General features: G+C 39.8%; 1 protein-coding gene across 1 annotated transcript in view; it reads left to right on the top strand.

Annotated features, from left to right (window-relative positions):
- Window positions 1-16,707, top strand: part of LOC118415974 (E3 ubiquitin-protein ligase UBR2-like) — a gene marked incomplete in the record, with an annotated part of 48,364 nt that overhangs the window by 4,825 nt on the left and 26,832 nt on the right. Inside the window, 15 exon segments of the mRNA XM_035821004.1 lie at window positions 2,085-2,183; window positions 2,709-2,839; window positions 4,740-4,800; window positions 5,225-5,302; window positions 5,681-5,743; window positions 7,317-7,440; window positions 11,196-11,300; window positions 11,864-11,900; window positions 12,462-12,513; window positions 12,981-13,079; window positions 14,351-14,505; window positions 14,857-14,956; window positions 15,460-15,588; window positions 16,445-16,537; window positions 16,634-16,694. Of these exon segments, the coding sequence (XP_035676897.1) occupies window positions 2,085-2,183; window positions 2,709-2,839; window positions 4,740-4,800; window positions 5,225-5,302; window positions 5,681-5,743; window positions 7,317-7,440; window positions 11,196-11,300; window positions 11,864-11,900; window positions 12,462-12,513; window positions 12,981-13,079; window positions 14,351-14,505; window positions 14,857-14,956; window positions 15,460-15,588; window positions 16,445-16,537; window positions 16,634-16,694 (1,387 nt within the window).

Below are 16,707 nucleotides of genomic sequence, written 5' to 3'. Positions count from 1 at the left end.
CCACAAGTTTTCACAAACAATTTAGTCCAGGTTTAGGTTTGAAGAAGGTTCATTAGGTTTTGCTGACACTCTACTGCTATATTTTGTTGCACTCCCAATATATTTTCTGTGTAGCAAAAGTTTGACTTATGGGTGCACTAGTGCGCCTACATGTAAGTATTCCCAAAAATGAACAGCCAGCCTTTGGTAACTCTCGATATTCGTCATATCATCACTAGTTTTGACATCCAAGCAAACATGTCAAAGATACTTGTATAAAATGTCACCCACCTATTTATCTATAAGCCGTGAGAATGGCATCTTATGCAGTTTCTTAAATCAGAAGAGATGAGTTGAAGACACTGGTTAATCCCTTTGGTGTCTTAATGCTGGTTGTTAGATGACAGTCTAAGAAGTCAGTACAGATGGGAACGTGTATCTTCTTTATCTTGTCCAATCTTGTTCAGTCCTTGTACTGACACCATTAGGGCTGAAGCAATGTATCAACGATATGTGTACCTTATTACATACATTTGTAAGCCAACAGTAATTATCTTTAATACATTACATGCATTGTGTTATAGGTCTTTAAATATATCTATATTTTGTTACGTCATGTGCAGGGCTGTAAATTCACCTTTTAGGAATAGGTGGACTCATGGACTGGTATGCCAAACCTAAAAATTTAGGTGATCAGAAACAGTTTGCATAACTTGAAATTAAGAAGAATGTCAGAAAAAAATCTGCCAACCCAGTTACAAGCTTTAATATGTGGCACTGACCCCCAGTTGTATGGCTAACTTAAAAATTTACGCAATTGGTATCGCAAAAGTTTTTTCCTGACACTTGTATTTGTGTCAAAAATATGTTCCACGCTAGTACATGTATATGCACACAACTGTACCTTGAGCTACGTAACTCTATACTTAGATATTTGACATTATATATCTAACTATCTAATATTCTAAGTGCACCAGTGAGCCCTCAGTCAAAAATGAGGTACACAGCTGCAATTTTGGGTGCACAAAAGTGCATATGAAGCCAGTATTCTGACTAGGAGCTCTGATGAATCTTGCATTTATTGGAATTTGTTGCAGCGTCACAGATAAAAGATAGGCAATTCCTTTGAATTTGTGAAACAGTTTGTTTGCTGAAGTATTACCACCATACGGCCATCAAGGGAATGGGGATAGAGTTGAAAATTGACCCGAGGAGGACCTACAGTGTAGGAGTGAAAGAGGAGCTTGTATAGCAAAAAGCTTGCCTCTGGAGACAGTGGCCATCCAGCCTGCATACAGCCACTCATCAGGCTCAGAACTCCCTCAGCAAAGCTCTGCGCAGGAAATATGGCTGACCAGAGCTTTGTACTGCCAGAACAGATTACTTGTTTAACTTCTGATCCGCTGCACTTAACTGGTAGTCCCCGGGTGGACAGATACATTGATATGTTTAGCCTTGAGCGGGTATAGATAGAGGATCAGCACTATTTGGTTCATGCTGTTAAATGGCACACAAGAGGTGATATCAATGGGAAAAGTGTGTCCAATTAAGTAGCATCTGGGACAGTCTCTCAATAAATCAGTATAGATCAAAAGTGTGGCAGTGAGCATCATTGATGGTAGAAGTGCGGTTCTCTGAGGGGTAACTTAATCAAGGTAGACTTCTAGTTGTTTCTTGCCTGGCACAATCATGCACACTGCTTCTTGCCTGTGTACATGTACTACGTGTATGGAGGTTTTGTTTTTCATGTGTCTGAATGTTTGTGTGCTTGAGGGTTGGTAGATATTATAATACATTAGAGTGTCAGGAAGTGAGGGAGAAAATGATACACACACAAGATGGTGGTCTTGTGGTTATGGTTTATGACTTAAAATCTAAAAGTTCTCAGTACAAATCTCTAGAAGGCTCCAATGTTGTACACTTGGGACTTGGGAAAGATACTTAACATTTAGGATAAAATCTAGTCTGGTCTTACATAGCTCATACATACTGTACAAAACTGGGGTGAAACTGTGCCAGTTTGTTATGATTAACATACAGTACAAAGGACGTATGATGTTGCTGATGTAATGTCCTACATTTGTATGTTCCCACAGATGAGTACGTCTGGAGGTGGTGGGTACTGTGACTGTGGTGATGTGGAGGCATGGAAGCAGGATCCCTGGTGTGACATCCACAAACAGGGACTTGGACAACAGAGTCAGGTAAATGGCAACCAGGTAGTGTGTTAAACAATCTCTTACGGTCAGGCTGATCAGTGGTAGGATTGCGAGAAGTGTGATTTAGCCATCAGGTACCATGTTGAGTTAACTTTCTTGTCAGTTGGCTGTTGAAGGCTGATAAAGCAGCTTGGAGGGCACCCGAATCCCGAGGGCACCCGAATCCCATGATGAGAATACTGACAGTCATTTTTGGTAACACAGGACCAGGAAACTGAAGAGAGAAAGCTGCTTACACGAAATACAGATCTGACCTTTATGTTGAATGCCTTGTACAAGACATTCAATTTTCAGCCATTCTGTGTCTCAGAAATCCAACAAATCACATACTGTACTGCATTGTAAGAAAAAAGAAGAAGCATGTTTAGTATAGATATTGATAAAGCATAGCATACATGTAGTTTTATTAATTATTCTTTTGTTCATGTATCTCAATGCATCAATTGGGCATGATTATGCAATAAACCTAATTATTGTCATAAATATATATATGTATATCATGTTTTTTAGAACCCGATAGAAAAGCTTCCCCCAGACGTTGCTGCCCGTGCCTGGGAGGTACTGAAGATTGCCCTGCAGTATGCTGTGGACATGCTGCTGTGGGAGCAGATGGGCGGACTACCCCAGGACCTGGAACCTAGGTCTGTACAGTCTAGAGCAGGGCTCAAATTCAGTATTTCCTGTGTATCCAGTACTTCAAGCCATGTTAAAAATTGCATGGTTAGGGATAAAATATGTCTTTGTTACAACAAAAAGTTGATACAAAGACTAGTATTTCCTTCATCAGTGTGTCCTGTTTCATAGATCTTGTCTTTGTAGACAGGATATTTCCAATAACGTTGTCTGCAGATCTGTTGATAGACTAAGCACATTAAGAGATAGTTGCCCCACCAACACAGCAGTATCTCCCAAGGTTTCCCCACCTTATCACAGATACAGGACAAGGCTTGGCCGAGCAGCACCTTATCATTAATTAAGTATGGATAAAATTACTACTGATCCAGGGCAGGGCTTTCCATACGCTGCCTCCATCCCCTTTAAAGATCGACCCGTTCATTAGCACAGCTTTGTACGATGTGTGTGTATTCCTCCATTAGTTTGTGCCGCAGCACAATGGCCTGGAGTAACCCCGTCATCACGGCCATATTAAATCTCTATAGGCACTGTGGGATGTGTGCGTAGGAGGGACACAATGTGGGAAGATATATCAGCTGTGGTGAGGTCAGGGATATGGTACTGTATTAAGGACTTCTGTGTCAGGGACATGCCCGTTCCTTCTCACTGACTTGTAGATGATGAGTGATGCCTTTATGAGACAAGTGATATGACATCTGATATGGAGGACAGGGTGTTGAGAACTTTTATATTGGACACTGAAGGTTATCTCTATAAGATGGCTACTCAGGGCTTGGAAGACATGTTTAGGAATAGATTCACTGGAGCACTTAACCTAGCATGTAACTAACTTCACCTAATGCATTGTAAGGAATTTGATATTGTAAGGGATTTGTCATTTCGGATGGTGATGTATAGCCATCAACCTTTGTGTATGGAGCCTCAGGCATCAAACTTCTGCATGTTAGACTTAGAGAGCCCAACACACAACAACAACATACTTGTTATGAAGAGTAGGGGGCCCTTTGAGTTTGGCTATAGACATAAGCAGCAGCACAGCCTTGTTTACAAGCTACAAGTGTACATGGACTAACATCATGCCAGACCTTTATTGAGAATGATGAGAGGAAGAACAAGATGAAGCTATAAAGATAATATTGATTAACAGATTTCAAAAATCCCACAAATCAAAGAAGTGTCTATTTTGTGTTTGCACCAAGAGGACTGAAGGATGAAGTTAACTCCTGGTTTAATACTTGTGAGCCTGTAATGTTGTCCTCATTTACTTAAGTGCACAAATTGCTCTAATAGCTGACACCCTCTTAGTATCTAATTCATGGTATTATTGGACTCTCCAAATGGGACATTTCAGTTCCCGGAAAACTACTATCACTGATGACGGCCTTGGTTGGTAGGTGGTAGTTATGGTCGGACTCATTTCTTTAAAATCCTAAATTAGTTTTGAGTTGTTTTTAATACTGACATCAACTCTTCAAGGATGAGTCACTTAAATGGATTCAAGTAGGCAAAAAGTATTGATCTATGCAAGAAAAGTTGCAGACTGTCAAAGATTTGTCAAATTGTCTTGCAGTGTTGTATATTCAAAGGGAACATTATCTGACCTTCTACTAACTTTTAGTATTAGCATACTCACTTGCATGCTACTGGAAAGGGTTACAGGCCATAGGACAGAACTTTATGCCTTAGTCCATTGTTCATTGTACTTGTTAAAAAAAGCCAGGGGAATTTCCATGGTAGATTGAAGTTGTTAATAATGTAAAAGTGAACGAGTACCTCATTTGTCCATTGAGCAGCTAGACTGGTATGATATCATTATCACTTAAGATTTGACTACAGTCAAATCTTGGCGAGGAGGTATTTTTATCATTTCTGTATCTTTTAAAAACTGTTTTTCTCCCCATGCAGTGTTTCCCAGAATACATACGTGACAATGCTGTTCAATGATGAGATCCACACTTATGAACAGGTAGGAAGTCAGCCTGAAAGTTCATCTGTGTTAGTAGAAATCATTCGGAAGCAAGGTGAACTGTCATTTCCAACACACAAAAAATTGGATTCAAAATGTTCCACTTCTCATTCCTGGACTAAGACTAGAGTTGGAGTTGGACACACAAAATTCTTCTGTTGGAGATTACAGTTCAACTTTATTTCAGGTAGGAGTCAGTAAAGTTATTAATAAGCTTTTGTCATTTGAAAATTCATCTTGTTGGAGGAAAAGTGCAAGCTACAGTAGCGGTACATTCAGTAACTGTTAATTCCATGAAGGCTTTGTTTCATGGTAGAAGGGAAAAGGAGGTTTTTACAGTGTTCACAATAGAAGCAATTCTGTAGCTAAGTTGTAGATTAGAAACATATTTTTGCAATGATATACCCCCCTCCTCCCCCCACAGGTCATCAATGCCTTGACAAAAGCCATAAATTGCGAGTCGAAGGAAGCAGTCGAGTTTGCCACTGTGGTGGACAGAGAGGTAGGGGGAAAAACATAAAACATTCTTCCAGCATTTAGAAATACACAATCATGTAAGTCTGATGACTGATTAACCATGCACATCGATATGCATTATGGTTAAGGTGTAGGCCAGTTCTTGTTTAGATCATGATTAATGCATGTCTAGATAAGTTTTGTTTTATGTCACAAGGGTCTTCAACTTTGACAGATTACCTACAATGTATTTTGCTGTGCATGTGTAATTCAAATGGCTTATGGGTGTATATTCTTTACAAAAGACATTGTATTTGATTTTTTGTTTTAGTTTAATCTTGAACACAAAACATCATGTAAATGCTGGCTAAACTGGGTTTACCCTAAAAATCATGAACGACTCATGGATGATATTTCTTTACAGGGGAGAAGCTCCGTCAGATATGGCAACCGAAAAAGCTGTGACGAGGCCCGCACTGTCATTCAGGTAGACATTGGTACTTTGTTAAAAGCATCTTTCTTTAAAGACTGACTGCAAGGGTTTTTTTTTTAAATTGTTTGTTGAAATTTCTTTTTATCCTGGTGGTGTAAGGGGTAAGAACTCCAACTGCTTTGCAATATGAATTGAAATTCCAAGGATCCGTGGGCGATGGTTCGATCCCAGGGTTGGCCCCAGCTTGGACATTAGTCATTTTGGATGGTGACGTACAGCCAGCAGCCCAGCGTATGAGGGAGTTTCAGGAATACTAGCTTAAAAGCATCAAACCCCTGCATGTAAAAGAGCCCAACACACTTCAAGAAGAATAGGGGTGACCTGATGTGCTAAACTACATTTTAAAAACATGAGACATAGCAAAGCCATGTTGCACTATTTGCTACTTGGAAAAAAATTATACTTCACCTTAAGATGACACAAAAAAAAAGAACTTTGCCTTGTCTTATGCCTTTACTGCCATGTTAAAGAACTGCAAAGACAATCACTAAGTTGTATACCTAACTTCTTCATTTGTAAAGGAAACCCCATACATATTTTCTCAAACCTGTACAAGCTATCATTTCCACATTAGGATCACCTGGCAAACGTGACCACTTCCTAGTGGTCCCCTCGATAAACTGTCTCATTGACATAAGAAAACTGTCATAGTGACATCTTGCACACATAGAGCAGATTTTATTGGTCCCTGGGTGGTCATCTTTGAGCAGTTTTGACTGTAATAACATTCTAAAAGGCCTTTATACCAAGTTCTTTACCATGTACATACTGTCTTTGAGGTCTACAAGTCCAGAACCTGTGAAACCCCAAATCTTGTCTTGTCCATGAATAAACATACTACATGTAACTGGATTTCCATAACATGATGGGACATTTCTGTACTATCAGTATCAGTAACGTGTGGTTATCCAGCAAAGCTTGAACTTCCTCTGTGTCAAAATTAATTTCACAGACTTCGGAGGGCAATTTTCCATGGTTAAGCCTGACCTTGTAATTACAACATGTACATGCAGTATCCCCACAATCAGCATGAGTTATTGGAACTTTGTGATTGGTTGGCTATGAATTATATTAGGGACTGTCAGTCACTATCTGTCAGATCGATGGTAACTAATCTGGGCTGCTTTTTTTGTGCAAAGCTTGTCTCAAAAATATGGAGATTTAATCAAAAGTCCATTGGGAATGTTCATCACATGTATCTACTGAAGATCTCTTCTCTGCTGCATGTAGAGATCAAGTGTATGGAAAGGCTGTCGTGCCATTTATGGTGACTTTGCAAGTAGACCTGTGTCCTTCCAGCATAGTGTCTTTTTTCTTATTTGAATAATTAAAAAAATTTCTTACCTTTGTGATGGCACTGTAAAATACAACACAACCACACATTTGATCAATCATGTCTGTGTTATTACTGCCTTGCTTGCCTTGTGTTATATATAAGTGGAAAGGTTGTTTGTGGCCCTTACATGATATCCCATTAGTTGTTACGATTGCACTTCAACAAGTTGAGCGCAATAAAATCCACAATATAGAATAATCATAACTTTGTAACTGTTTTATTGGTCTCCAGAAGAGCACATCATCAGTGCGCTCCAAGCCCCTGAAGGTGGAGGTGATGCACACGTCTGTGTGTGCACATCAGGCATTCGCACAAAAAGTGCTGAATTGGCTGGGGCAAGTCGTCAACCATTCAGGTAAGGCCTTGTACATGTACATATTGTGGTCAGATGGTCAAACAGAGTAGGGGCATGTCCCAGTGTGCAATGGTGCAAATCCCTTCTGTCTGGAGTTGATGATTCACTTCAAATCACCTGGACTGAGACCTGGTGAACCTCCTTCTCGCATGTATCAGCCATACGGTGATTTGCACCATTCACCTGGATAGTAGACCTGGCGCATCCCCGTCTTGTGATCAGCAGCAAAAGGGTATGTCACCCATGGCATAAGGGGTGGTATAACTCCGTCACGTGTAAGCACGTCAACCGATGATGATGTTGCTGACAGGAAAAAAATGTGCCCAAAAATGTCCTGATTAACCTAACAAAGGATCAGACCAGATGGGCCAAATAGGATGGACCAAACCAGACAAACTAGACCAGACTGGACCAAAGGATTTTTCATTCTATTTTTGCAGGGACTTAAATTTGTGGTAGAAGGAGAGGTTTTCACAGTGTAGTGTCACCGATTCACAGTAGAGTGGTCACAACAAAAAATGCGAAAATAAAACCACAACAAACATTTCAGGATTTACATATCAATATTAAGTAACTTTTAAGCCCCTTTTGGCCTACTTTTAATGCCTTTCTTCATAATATCAGAGACTATTTTGTGGAGGTAGTAGTTAACTATTTTAGGGATTTTTATGACCTTATCACTACATATTAACTTTGATAATCATGACAGGAAAGCACCTCATCCACTGTGCTGCCCAAACTGTCAATATAGATTAAGTAAGAACACTTTGATGACTTTCTGTGTAGTATTTCAGACTTTTTCTGGGTGGTAATAATTTAACAGATTTCTTTGTATCAAAGCTACCTTAGGCATGTTACGTTGTACATTATTTTCTCAATATTTGGTCCTTTGATAATCACCTACAAAATGTGCCCTATATAGTGTGCAGCCCAAATTGAGAAAGGTAATTAAAAAAGGAGGTCTCTCTCTTTGCTATGTTCCGTGCTTTTGATGATTTTATGGTCAATATTTCAGAATATTTCTGGTGGTAGTAACTTTCTCTCCTCCTTTGTACCAAGCCTAACTTTTGATAGCTGCTTTAAGCCTACAGTATATGTCACACTTTTAGGACCATCCCTGGACTTTGGTAACAACCACTCCCCAAGCAAACTGGGGAGCAGTTGGTTATATTACACTGAACAGCCAGTCACATCTATGTACAAGTAATTTGCAGTCCAAATTCTATATAGTTAACTGTAATTTAGAATTGAGAATTTAGTTCAGTGTACGGGAATTATCAAATGTCAAATTATACTGATTATGGTTGTTTTGACTATGGCAGAGACACGTTCATACTAAACGGATGTTACAGCAGGAAGTCAAATTTTGCAATTGCAAAATGAATGATAAACCTTTCTCATCTTTGGCAGTTAAAATTGACTTTGTGCATGCTTGGTTTTCATTGAATGTACGTTAATGTTTTATGATTCCCAGTATAAGTCAGTAGGGAGTGGGTTTAGCAGGTTTTTAATACAAAACAGGCTCTTGCAGCATTTATCTCTTTCAGTATGAAACATGCAGTACTCAGTTAGTAGGTCCAAGATTTTGAATAACAAAGTTTTGTGAAGTTGATTTTTGCTAACAGGAAGAAAATGTCATCATCTGTGGCAGCTGACATTTGACTTCCTACATATTTTTCATTTCTATGGTTTTCAATAAGGGGGGCATGGGGTATACTGTTGATGGTCTACCCTAAATATAGAAAGCAGCGGCTACATCTTAAGTTAACTTTGTGAGGCCGGCTTTGCTTTATGCTTAAATTCAAATGCTGATTACGCTGTATGTGGAATGTATCTACTACACTATGCATGTTGAATTTGAGTCCTGCTAAGAATTACGTGGAATTTAAATGGCTGATAACACTTAAACATGTAAAAAGGCATACAGACTCCCAATTATGTGTCCTTACCTCTATAGGCAGCATTTGAAGTTTAAAACTTTGGAGATGGGCTGGGGTGAGCGGAGAGCAGTTACGAGTTACCTGATCTGTTTTCATTTTGTGCGGACCCGCAGGAGTTTCAAACACAGCAATGCCTGCATCACCACGAAAATAAGATAGCATTGTAATTTGTCTATTCAACGAAGTCACAATGAGGAGTGAAAGAAAGTCCATGGATGAATGAACAGTTAGCTATTGCTGTAAGGGTCCTTTATTGCGTTTGGGTTTGTCAAACCTCTTAGGGAGTTCCCAACCTTGGTTAGGATGTGTGAAATGGTGATGAAATGTGGCAAATGAGGAAGGACTGGCCTTCCAACAATTAGGCTGTACCTTTGGTTTTAATGAGTAAATACGCACTCATCACTTTGGCCACACATCCAATAAGCAAGGAGTTTTCTGGAGATGTATTGCTTTCTAATGCAAGCACACAAGCGTTCTTAAGGCAATAAAAAGATGTCCCCCCAAATCTACCCCTCTTGCTACCTGAGCCTGACCCTCAGGACAAAAAACCTACACGTCCGATAATGGCGTAGGTGCCCCAACTTTCCCACCTAATCCTGTCTGTAATAAACAAGCTTTAATCAAGGGGATCCATTGTCAACATAAACACATACTTTTTTTTTAGTTTAGACCAAACTCTTTTAAAGTATTGTATACACTTGGAATTATACAGCAATAAGACCTTAAACACGCTGACAGGACTAGTGTGATGTATGTACAAATTACAGGTAGTGTTGCAGTCAGTGATGGATAGCAATCTGACACCATCCCTATTAGAACTTTTAACAAGGGCTCATCAGCACTCTTTTTAATTGTGGCTTTGAGAGACTGAACCACTGAAGAGGCAGAGTTGACACCTCCAATCCAATTTCTCAAAGGTAATGTAATCAGGGCCCTTCAGGGATGTGACCTCTTCACAGGCCTGTTTTTAATTGGATTTGCATTGGTTCTCCAACTTGCCTGAAGGAGTAATTCTGCACTAATCAAACTTTGAAAAGTTGTCCTGCTTTCTGAAATTTCCCCATCCAATATAAGAAGAGTCATGGTAAACCTTGTGATTTGAATGGCAGAAAGAAGAAGGATGTTTACCATTATAGCAAATGTTGCCTATCACCTTTTCAATGGATCTTTTTATTAAAATCAAGGAGGTTCAACCTCCTTGTTAAAATTGAGTAGTACTACATGTAATTCAGTTTGAGGAGTGAGTCAGGGTTCTAAAAGGTTCCAAAGATTCGGAACTATGCTGGAAATTAGTCCACATGGATTTTAGTGGAGTTTTTTATAACTACTTCTGCTTTTACTAAGTTTTAGTGAGTCTGTTTGTGCATTAATTTTTCCACACTTACTTATATGCTATTCAGTCTGGGACACTGACAGGAAGTTATGTCAATGGTCCCAGAAAGGTCTCAGAACCATAGGTTCCTGTCTTCATTTGGCCACTATAGGCATATCTTTTGCCTTTAAATATTTGAGCCAGTTGAAAAATGCCCAGCCAGAAATTCACAATAATGAATAACACAAGAAACCCACAAAAAGTTGTGTTTGAGATCTTCTATTTGTTCTTCTATACATTGTGTTAAAATGCTTATAACTTATATAATATAAGAATTCTACCATGCTATGGTACTCTGTTACTTATGTTCAGAATGTTCCCAACTTGCACCTGTAGTTAAGAACAAAGCCATTTTCAGTATAACAGAACTATTAAAAGTAATGATGAGGGGTCTAGATAATTTTCTTGTTGACTGTACTGTACATGTGTACATTGTGCTGCAGATGGCCTGAGACATATCCTGTGCACCACTGCGCTGCAGCAGCCCCCTACAGGAGACCCCTGTGTGGTAGAGAGGCTCATGTTGGCAGACACTGCACTGTGGAAGAGTGAGTCTCAATCACTTTGGTCTAATGTCATCTGTATTACCTCCTCAGTACTACCCTGAATTCTCTTGCACTTCTGTAGTTATAAATACGGAAAACTCACAGAGACTGAGAGAGAAGGATTTATGATAAATAGAGAATACATGTTCTGTATCACCCAAGATACCAGCCCAAATGTGGGTCTGACTGCCCCGTGGCCAAATCAATCAGAAAGAGGTCTGGGAACAAGGTCATGAGGAATGCACTATCCGATTAATTTGTTGTCCTGATACAAAAGTTGTACGTTGTAAGAACATAAATTTCATTGTGCACATCGGAATCTGGTATTCAGATGTTCAACACACTTGTACAGTGTTGCACGCAACGTTGTGGCATTCAAATTATTCTGTGGAAGCCCTTGTAATATACAAGTATATGTAGAAGCCTGTGAGATACCACAAAATACATATCATTGTGGAGCACACATATTGAACATCGTCGTGGCATAGTTATAATGTAAAGAAATATACTGCACAGCTGTACAATCATCTGTTACTAACTGAATGTCTTGTTGCTTCCCTTCCCAGCTGCTCGAGTCCAGTGTCACCAGATCATGATGGGCAGGTGAGCAGGGCAATGGTTTGACGTTGACCTAAGTAATAAGCTACATGTATTTCATGGTTTTAGCTGTGCATGTGAAGTATGTTGTATCGAGGATAATATTGAGTTGAAGTTGAACGCCCCAGAGAGAGTCTGGACAGGACCTGTTTACAAGTTTGGGGCTTTCACTTTTGATCTCGAGCATGCACAGTTCTCGCTGTGGACCAGCTTATAGATACTGTGCTTTATACAATGTACATGGTGTGTTATTGAGACATGTGTTAAATGCATGCAAACATTGCCTTCCAATAGTTTAGTAAGTGTACAATATTTCTGAGACCCAGAGTTAGTAAGCTTTGTTTCTTATGTTTCCTGCCTTTACATGTACATTTCAGCACTACCGTTTCAGAACCTCTCCATTAGAAAATAACTGTAGGAGAGCACATTAAGAATGTAGTAACGCAGAAACCAATAACCTGTTATGAATTACCAAAGAATGCTGAGCATGTTTTGTTGTTTAAGGCTATAATAAGAGTACTGTGTATGGTTGTTCAATATTTAGATGACAATTTCTCTCTCCTGTAGTCTTCTTATGGATCAGGAGAGCAAGAAGCAGTTTTCTGTCCTGTACACAAGGGTGAGATTTTTTGGTTTATTTTCAATGTATTATGTTTGATTATGTTAGGTAATGTGTGTAGTCCAGTGGTTAGCTACCTGCCTCTGGGTAAAGAGGTTTGGGAGTTGGAATCCTGGGGCTCTTGTTGCTCACCTGACATGCTCACTACTAGAAGGGGCTCTAGTCCCTAGACAGAGCATTTATCAATGGCCTACGATTCAATGTTTTTGTTGTAAAGAGTTAAGAATTTCTGTACAATGAACCTGTAAATGCACCAAGTAGCAATTACTCAAGCAACTGGGTATGATTTTGGAAACAGTCAGACGTTTCATGTAGAATTCACTACCTTTTGTCAGTGCCACTAGTGAAAGATAGTGGATTCTCTTCTGTGAGCTAAGACTGATTCAGTGCCACTTTCACTTTATTCCATATCATATTTGTGAAAGACTGCAATAGATTTTAATTGTTGGCTTTTTTTTTTGAAACAGAACTACCCCCAGGTCCAGAAGGACTTCATGGCTGATGACCATGACCACGGTGTGTCCATCATATCCCTGTCTGTCCAGATCTTCACTGTCCCCACTCTGGTAAGTCTCAAACCCGTGAATGGAAATGGTTTACTCTCCTGGTGAACCTTCCTTTGTCACTACAAGGATGTGTAAAAAGTTCTCAGCTGCGCCCAGGCACTAAATTTTGGGACATAGTTATAAAGGATTCGACTGAAACAGAAGAGTGTCTCAAACTGGAGCAGAATGGCCCCCACCTGACTGTAGAGATCTACTCTAATGAATGCCCAGCAAAACTCAACTAATTATGATCATTACTGTTGGGGCGATGCCCCTCTGGAAAACGTAAGGTAAGAGAGCAGGGAAAACCATGGATGATTGAGCTATGTCCTGAGGTGTGCAGTTCATTTAAGCTGCCCTTGCTCTTCTGTAAGTCACTTACCCACTTTTTTTCAGGGTTAAGATACAAAAGGATCCTCAGGAAACTATTGTGACAATGTTCTTTGATATCATGGCATGATCAATGTAAGAATGGACCTGCAACGAGGCCTGCTTGGCATTTGATAACAGAATCATTAAGTAATTGACTGTGAACACCAGCCATATCTACAAAACACAATGTATTACTGTCTGGGATTATTGGGCCTCCTCCTAACACCATGGTAACAGCCCATGCTTACAAATTTGTACAAAATCAACAGATTAGGATGTTCTAAAATTTTCCTTCAAACTTATAAGTGTTTGATATGAACCTTCAAGCAGCCAATGGAAAGATTGCTTGAAGCTTGATTCAGGCTAATGCCACATTTCCAAACTAAGGCCTGGTCGGGCTGTTTGTGGAAACAATAATAGTAATGTATGGCCACAGCAAGTAAATTTTATGGATGACATCAGCGCGCGCATTAATGTGGTTACCAACTTTGTTGGTGATGCCAGTCTACCACACTAGTGTCACTTTTACCACACCAGTACATGTCTTGAATACAGAACTGAATGCCTTGTTGGCTCTGATACCATGTTTTGTCCCTTTAATTCTTGTTACAACATTCATCACAACTTTATGGTACCTACATGTTGTATTTTTGAAAATGTAGCCATCTTGTTTTTTTTCACACATCTTGTTTTTTTTCCGCCCTATCGCACTATTTTTGCAGTCTGCAGAGGATGTCATCCATAAAATTTACTTGCTGTGGCCTATATGTAAAAACACACACAAATATGCCTACGACTATTCTCTTATGTCTTGTTAAGTTCAATATATACTTTTTGTTCCCGAAAGCTGCCCAATTTGGAAATGCGATATAGGTCTTAGACATTCTAACCACAAAACCACCTTGCCATCTTTATCCCAGGCTCGATACCTGATCATGGAGCATGACTTACTGGCCATAGTGATCCGTACGTTCCTGGACCAGTGTGCCAGCTGTAGACACGGCAGGTACCTGCTGGACAGGGAGAAGCTACAGAAGAACTTCAGGAGGCTGCAGTTCCCACTGTTGGACCTCAAGTAAGCCTGAAGCATTAACACACTTGTGCACTCAGAAAATTATGGGGAAAGTCAGAAGTCATAATGGATTGATCCCATTGGCAGAGCCCCACCCACCTTTGTCAAAATGTAGAAATGCAAAATGAAAGCATAGGAATTCAAATATTACTAAACAGACATGTAGATGCTCTCATTGGTCAAACAGCAACTTCCCTGGATATATTTGTTCAAACTGAAGTATTTGTATTTAACTTGTACCAGTAGTCTAATGAAGAAGAAAACTACTTTTTGCATAACAAAATCAATGAAAAGTTCTGAAGATGTGAATGATATTGTTGTTAGCTGTATATTTCATGTCTGTTTGTTTTTCAGGTATGTGCTGTCCATGGTACCAGACCAGTGGAATGACCAGTTGAAGAGAAAGTTCTTGAATGGTTTCAAGATAATGGTGGAACTGCTGACCTCGATGCAGGTACAGTTTTCAGTAGCATGTGAGCGTGAGGAAGGGGCGTTTCCAGGAATGTATCTCCAGAACTAGAACAAATCGTGCGATCGTGATGAAAATTCCTGCGTGCAGGATTCCTGCGTGCAAATTGAATTTGCAAGCGAGCGAGCAAAGAAAACAACCCACCCACCCTTTTTATTTGCAACAGGGAAAGTGCTTTAGGTGCTTTTACATGCTTTTTGTGGCACATGTCATCATAGTGGGAACTTTTTCATTGATTACAAGGGTAGTTAACAGGTAGAGCTTGAAGTTTCTTGTAGTTCTAACCAACGTCTGAATACTGTGAATACCAGACTGCACAACTCAGATCTGTCCTCTCGACCAGGATTAAGTGCCCAAGGGTGTTAAGTATGCCCTATAATGCCATCCCCTTTTGGCCAGTGTTCTGCACAATACAACTGTTATGTCAGCCCTTAAGTCAAGGTTTTACTACAGAGAAGCTCATAGAAGAGTTGTTTTTCTTGTCCCAGGGCATGGACTCTGTGACTCGGCAGGTGGGGCAGCACATAGAGATGGAGCCTGAGTGGGAGTCAGCCTTCAACCTGCAGATCAAATTGGCCCCTGCTGTAGCCATGATGGCCGGCTGGTGTGCCACAGATGTAAGCACTTATTATCACACTCATCCTCCATTACACTTATTGCCTACATGAAATGGAATTGTTTTTGGTGTCAGTTTGTCTGTGTGTGTGTTTGTCTACTTAATTCAACATGCTTGTCATGCCAACAAGGAGTTAGGGAAGATGTCCTAGAAATGTCCCAGAACAGTTTATCAAAGGTTATCTCATTTCTTGTCTTCAAGTTTGTAGCATATGCATGTCTTTTGCCTTATTTGAGCAACAAACATTCATATACAATGTAGGAAAGAGATTGATACATGGGACAGGGATGGTTCTTTAGTACCAGGGACAGGGATAGTTTTTCAGTACCAGGGACAGGGATAGTTTTTCAGGGACAGGGATAGTTTTTCAGGGACAGGGATAGTTTTTCAGGGACAGGGATAGTTTTTCAGGGACAGGGATGGTTCTTCTGTACCAGGGACAGGGATAGTTTTTCAGTACCAGGGACAGGGATAGTTTTTCAGTACCAGGGACAGGGATAGTTTTTCAGTACCAGGGACAGGGATAGTTTTTCAGTACCAGGGACAAGGGTTCTTTATTTGTGAAGAACCAAGATATATAATACTCCATTTTAGATGATATGTAAGTTATCCTACACCATGTACATACAAATGTTCTTTTTTTTTGTATTGTTTATGTGTTTGTCAGCAGGGCTAGCCCTTTGTAATAGCCATAGGCTAGTTGGGCAGCCCTGGCTGTGTGTTCGGTTCAGCCAAACCAATAAATAAAAAAAATAAAGAACCAAGATCTCTGAATGTAAAGGATACCATTAATTTTTTTCTTCATCTCAAGTCATTTTCAGTGTTGTTACAGTTATTTGCCTGAATGTTTCTTACAGAAAATGGTGCTGATAGATGCTTTCAGGATTGTTGTGAAGGCACTGCTGGAAATCAGATGTCTGCAGACACAGTCAAGATGTGCAAGAGGAGAGGTAAGGTTGTAGAGAAGACAAAATTAAGATTGTAGGAAAGAAAGCTACATGAAGTAAGATAAGTAGTGTATGTTTTTGTTGTTTCAAGTGTTTCAGGCTGACCCATTGCATTTTGATAAAGATAACATTAAGATTAAGAAGTGTCCCGAATATAGTTGTGAAGCTAACTA

Source organism: Branchiostoma floridae, chromosome 1 (genome assembly GCF_000003815.2).
Source record: "Branchiostoma floridae strain S238N-H82 chromosome 1, Bfl_VNyyK, whole genome shotgun sequence".
Taxonomy (NCBI): domain Eukaryota; kingdom Metazoa; phylum Chordata; class Leptocardii; order Amphioxiformes; family Branchiostomatidae; genus Branchiostoma; species Branchiostoma floridae.
This window is presented reverse-complemented; position numbering and strand designations above follow the sequence as displayed.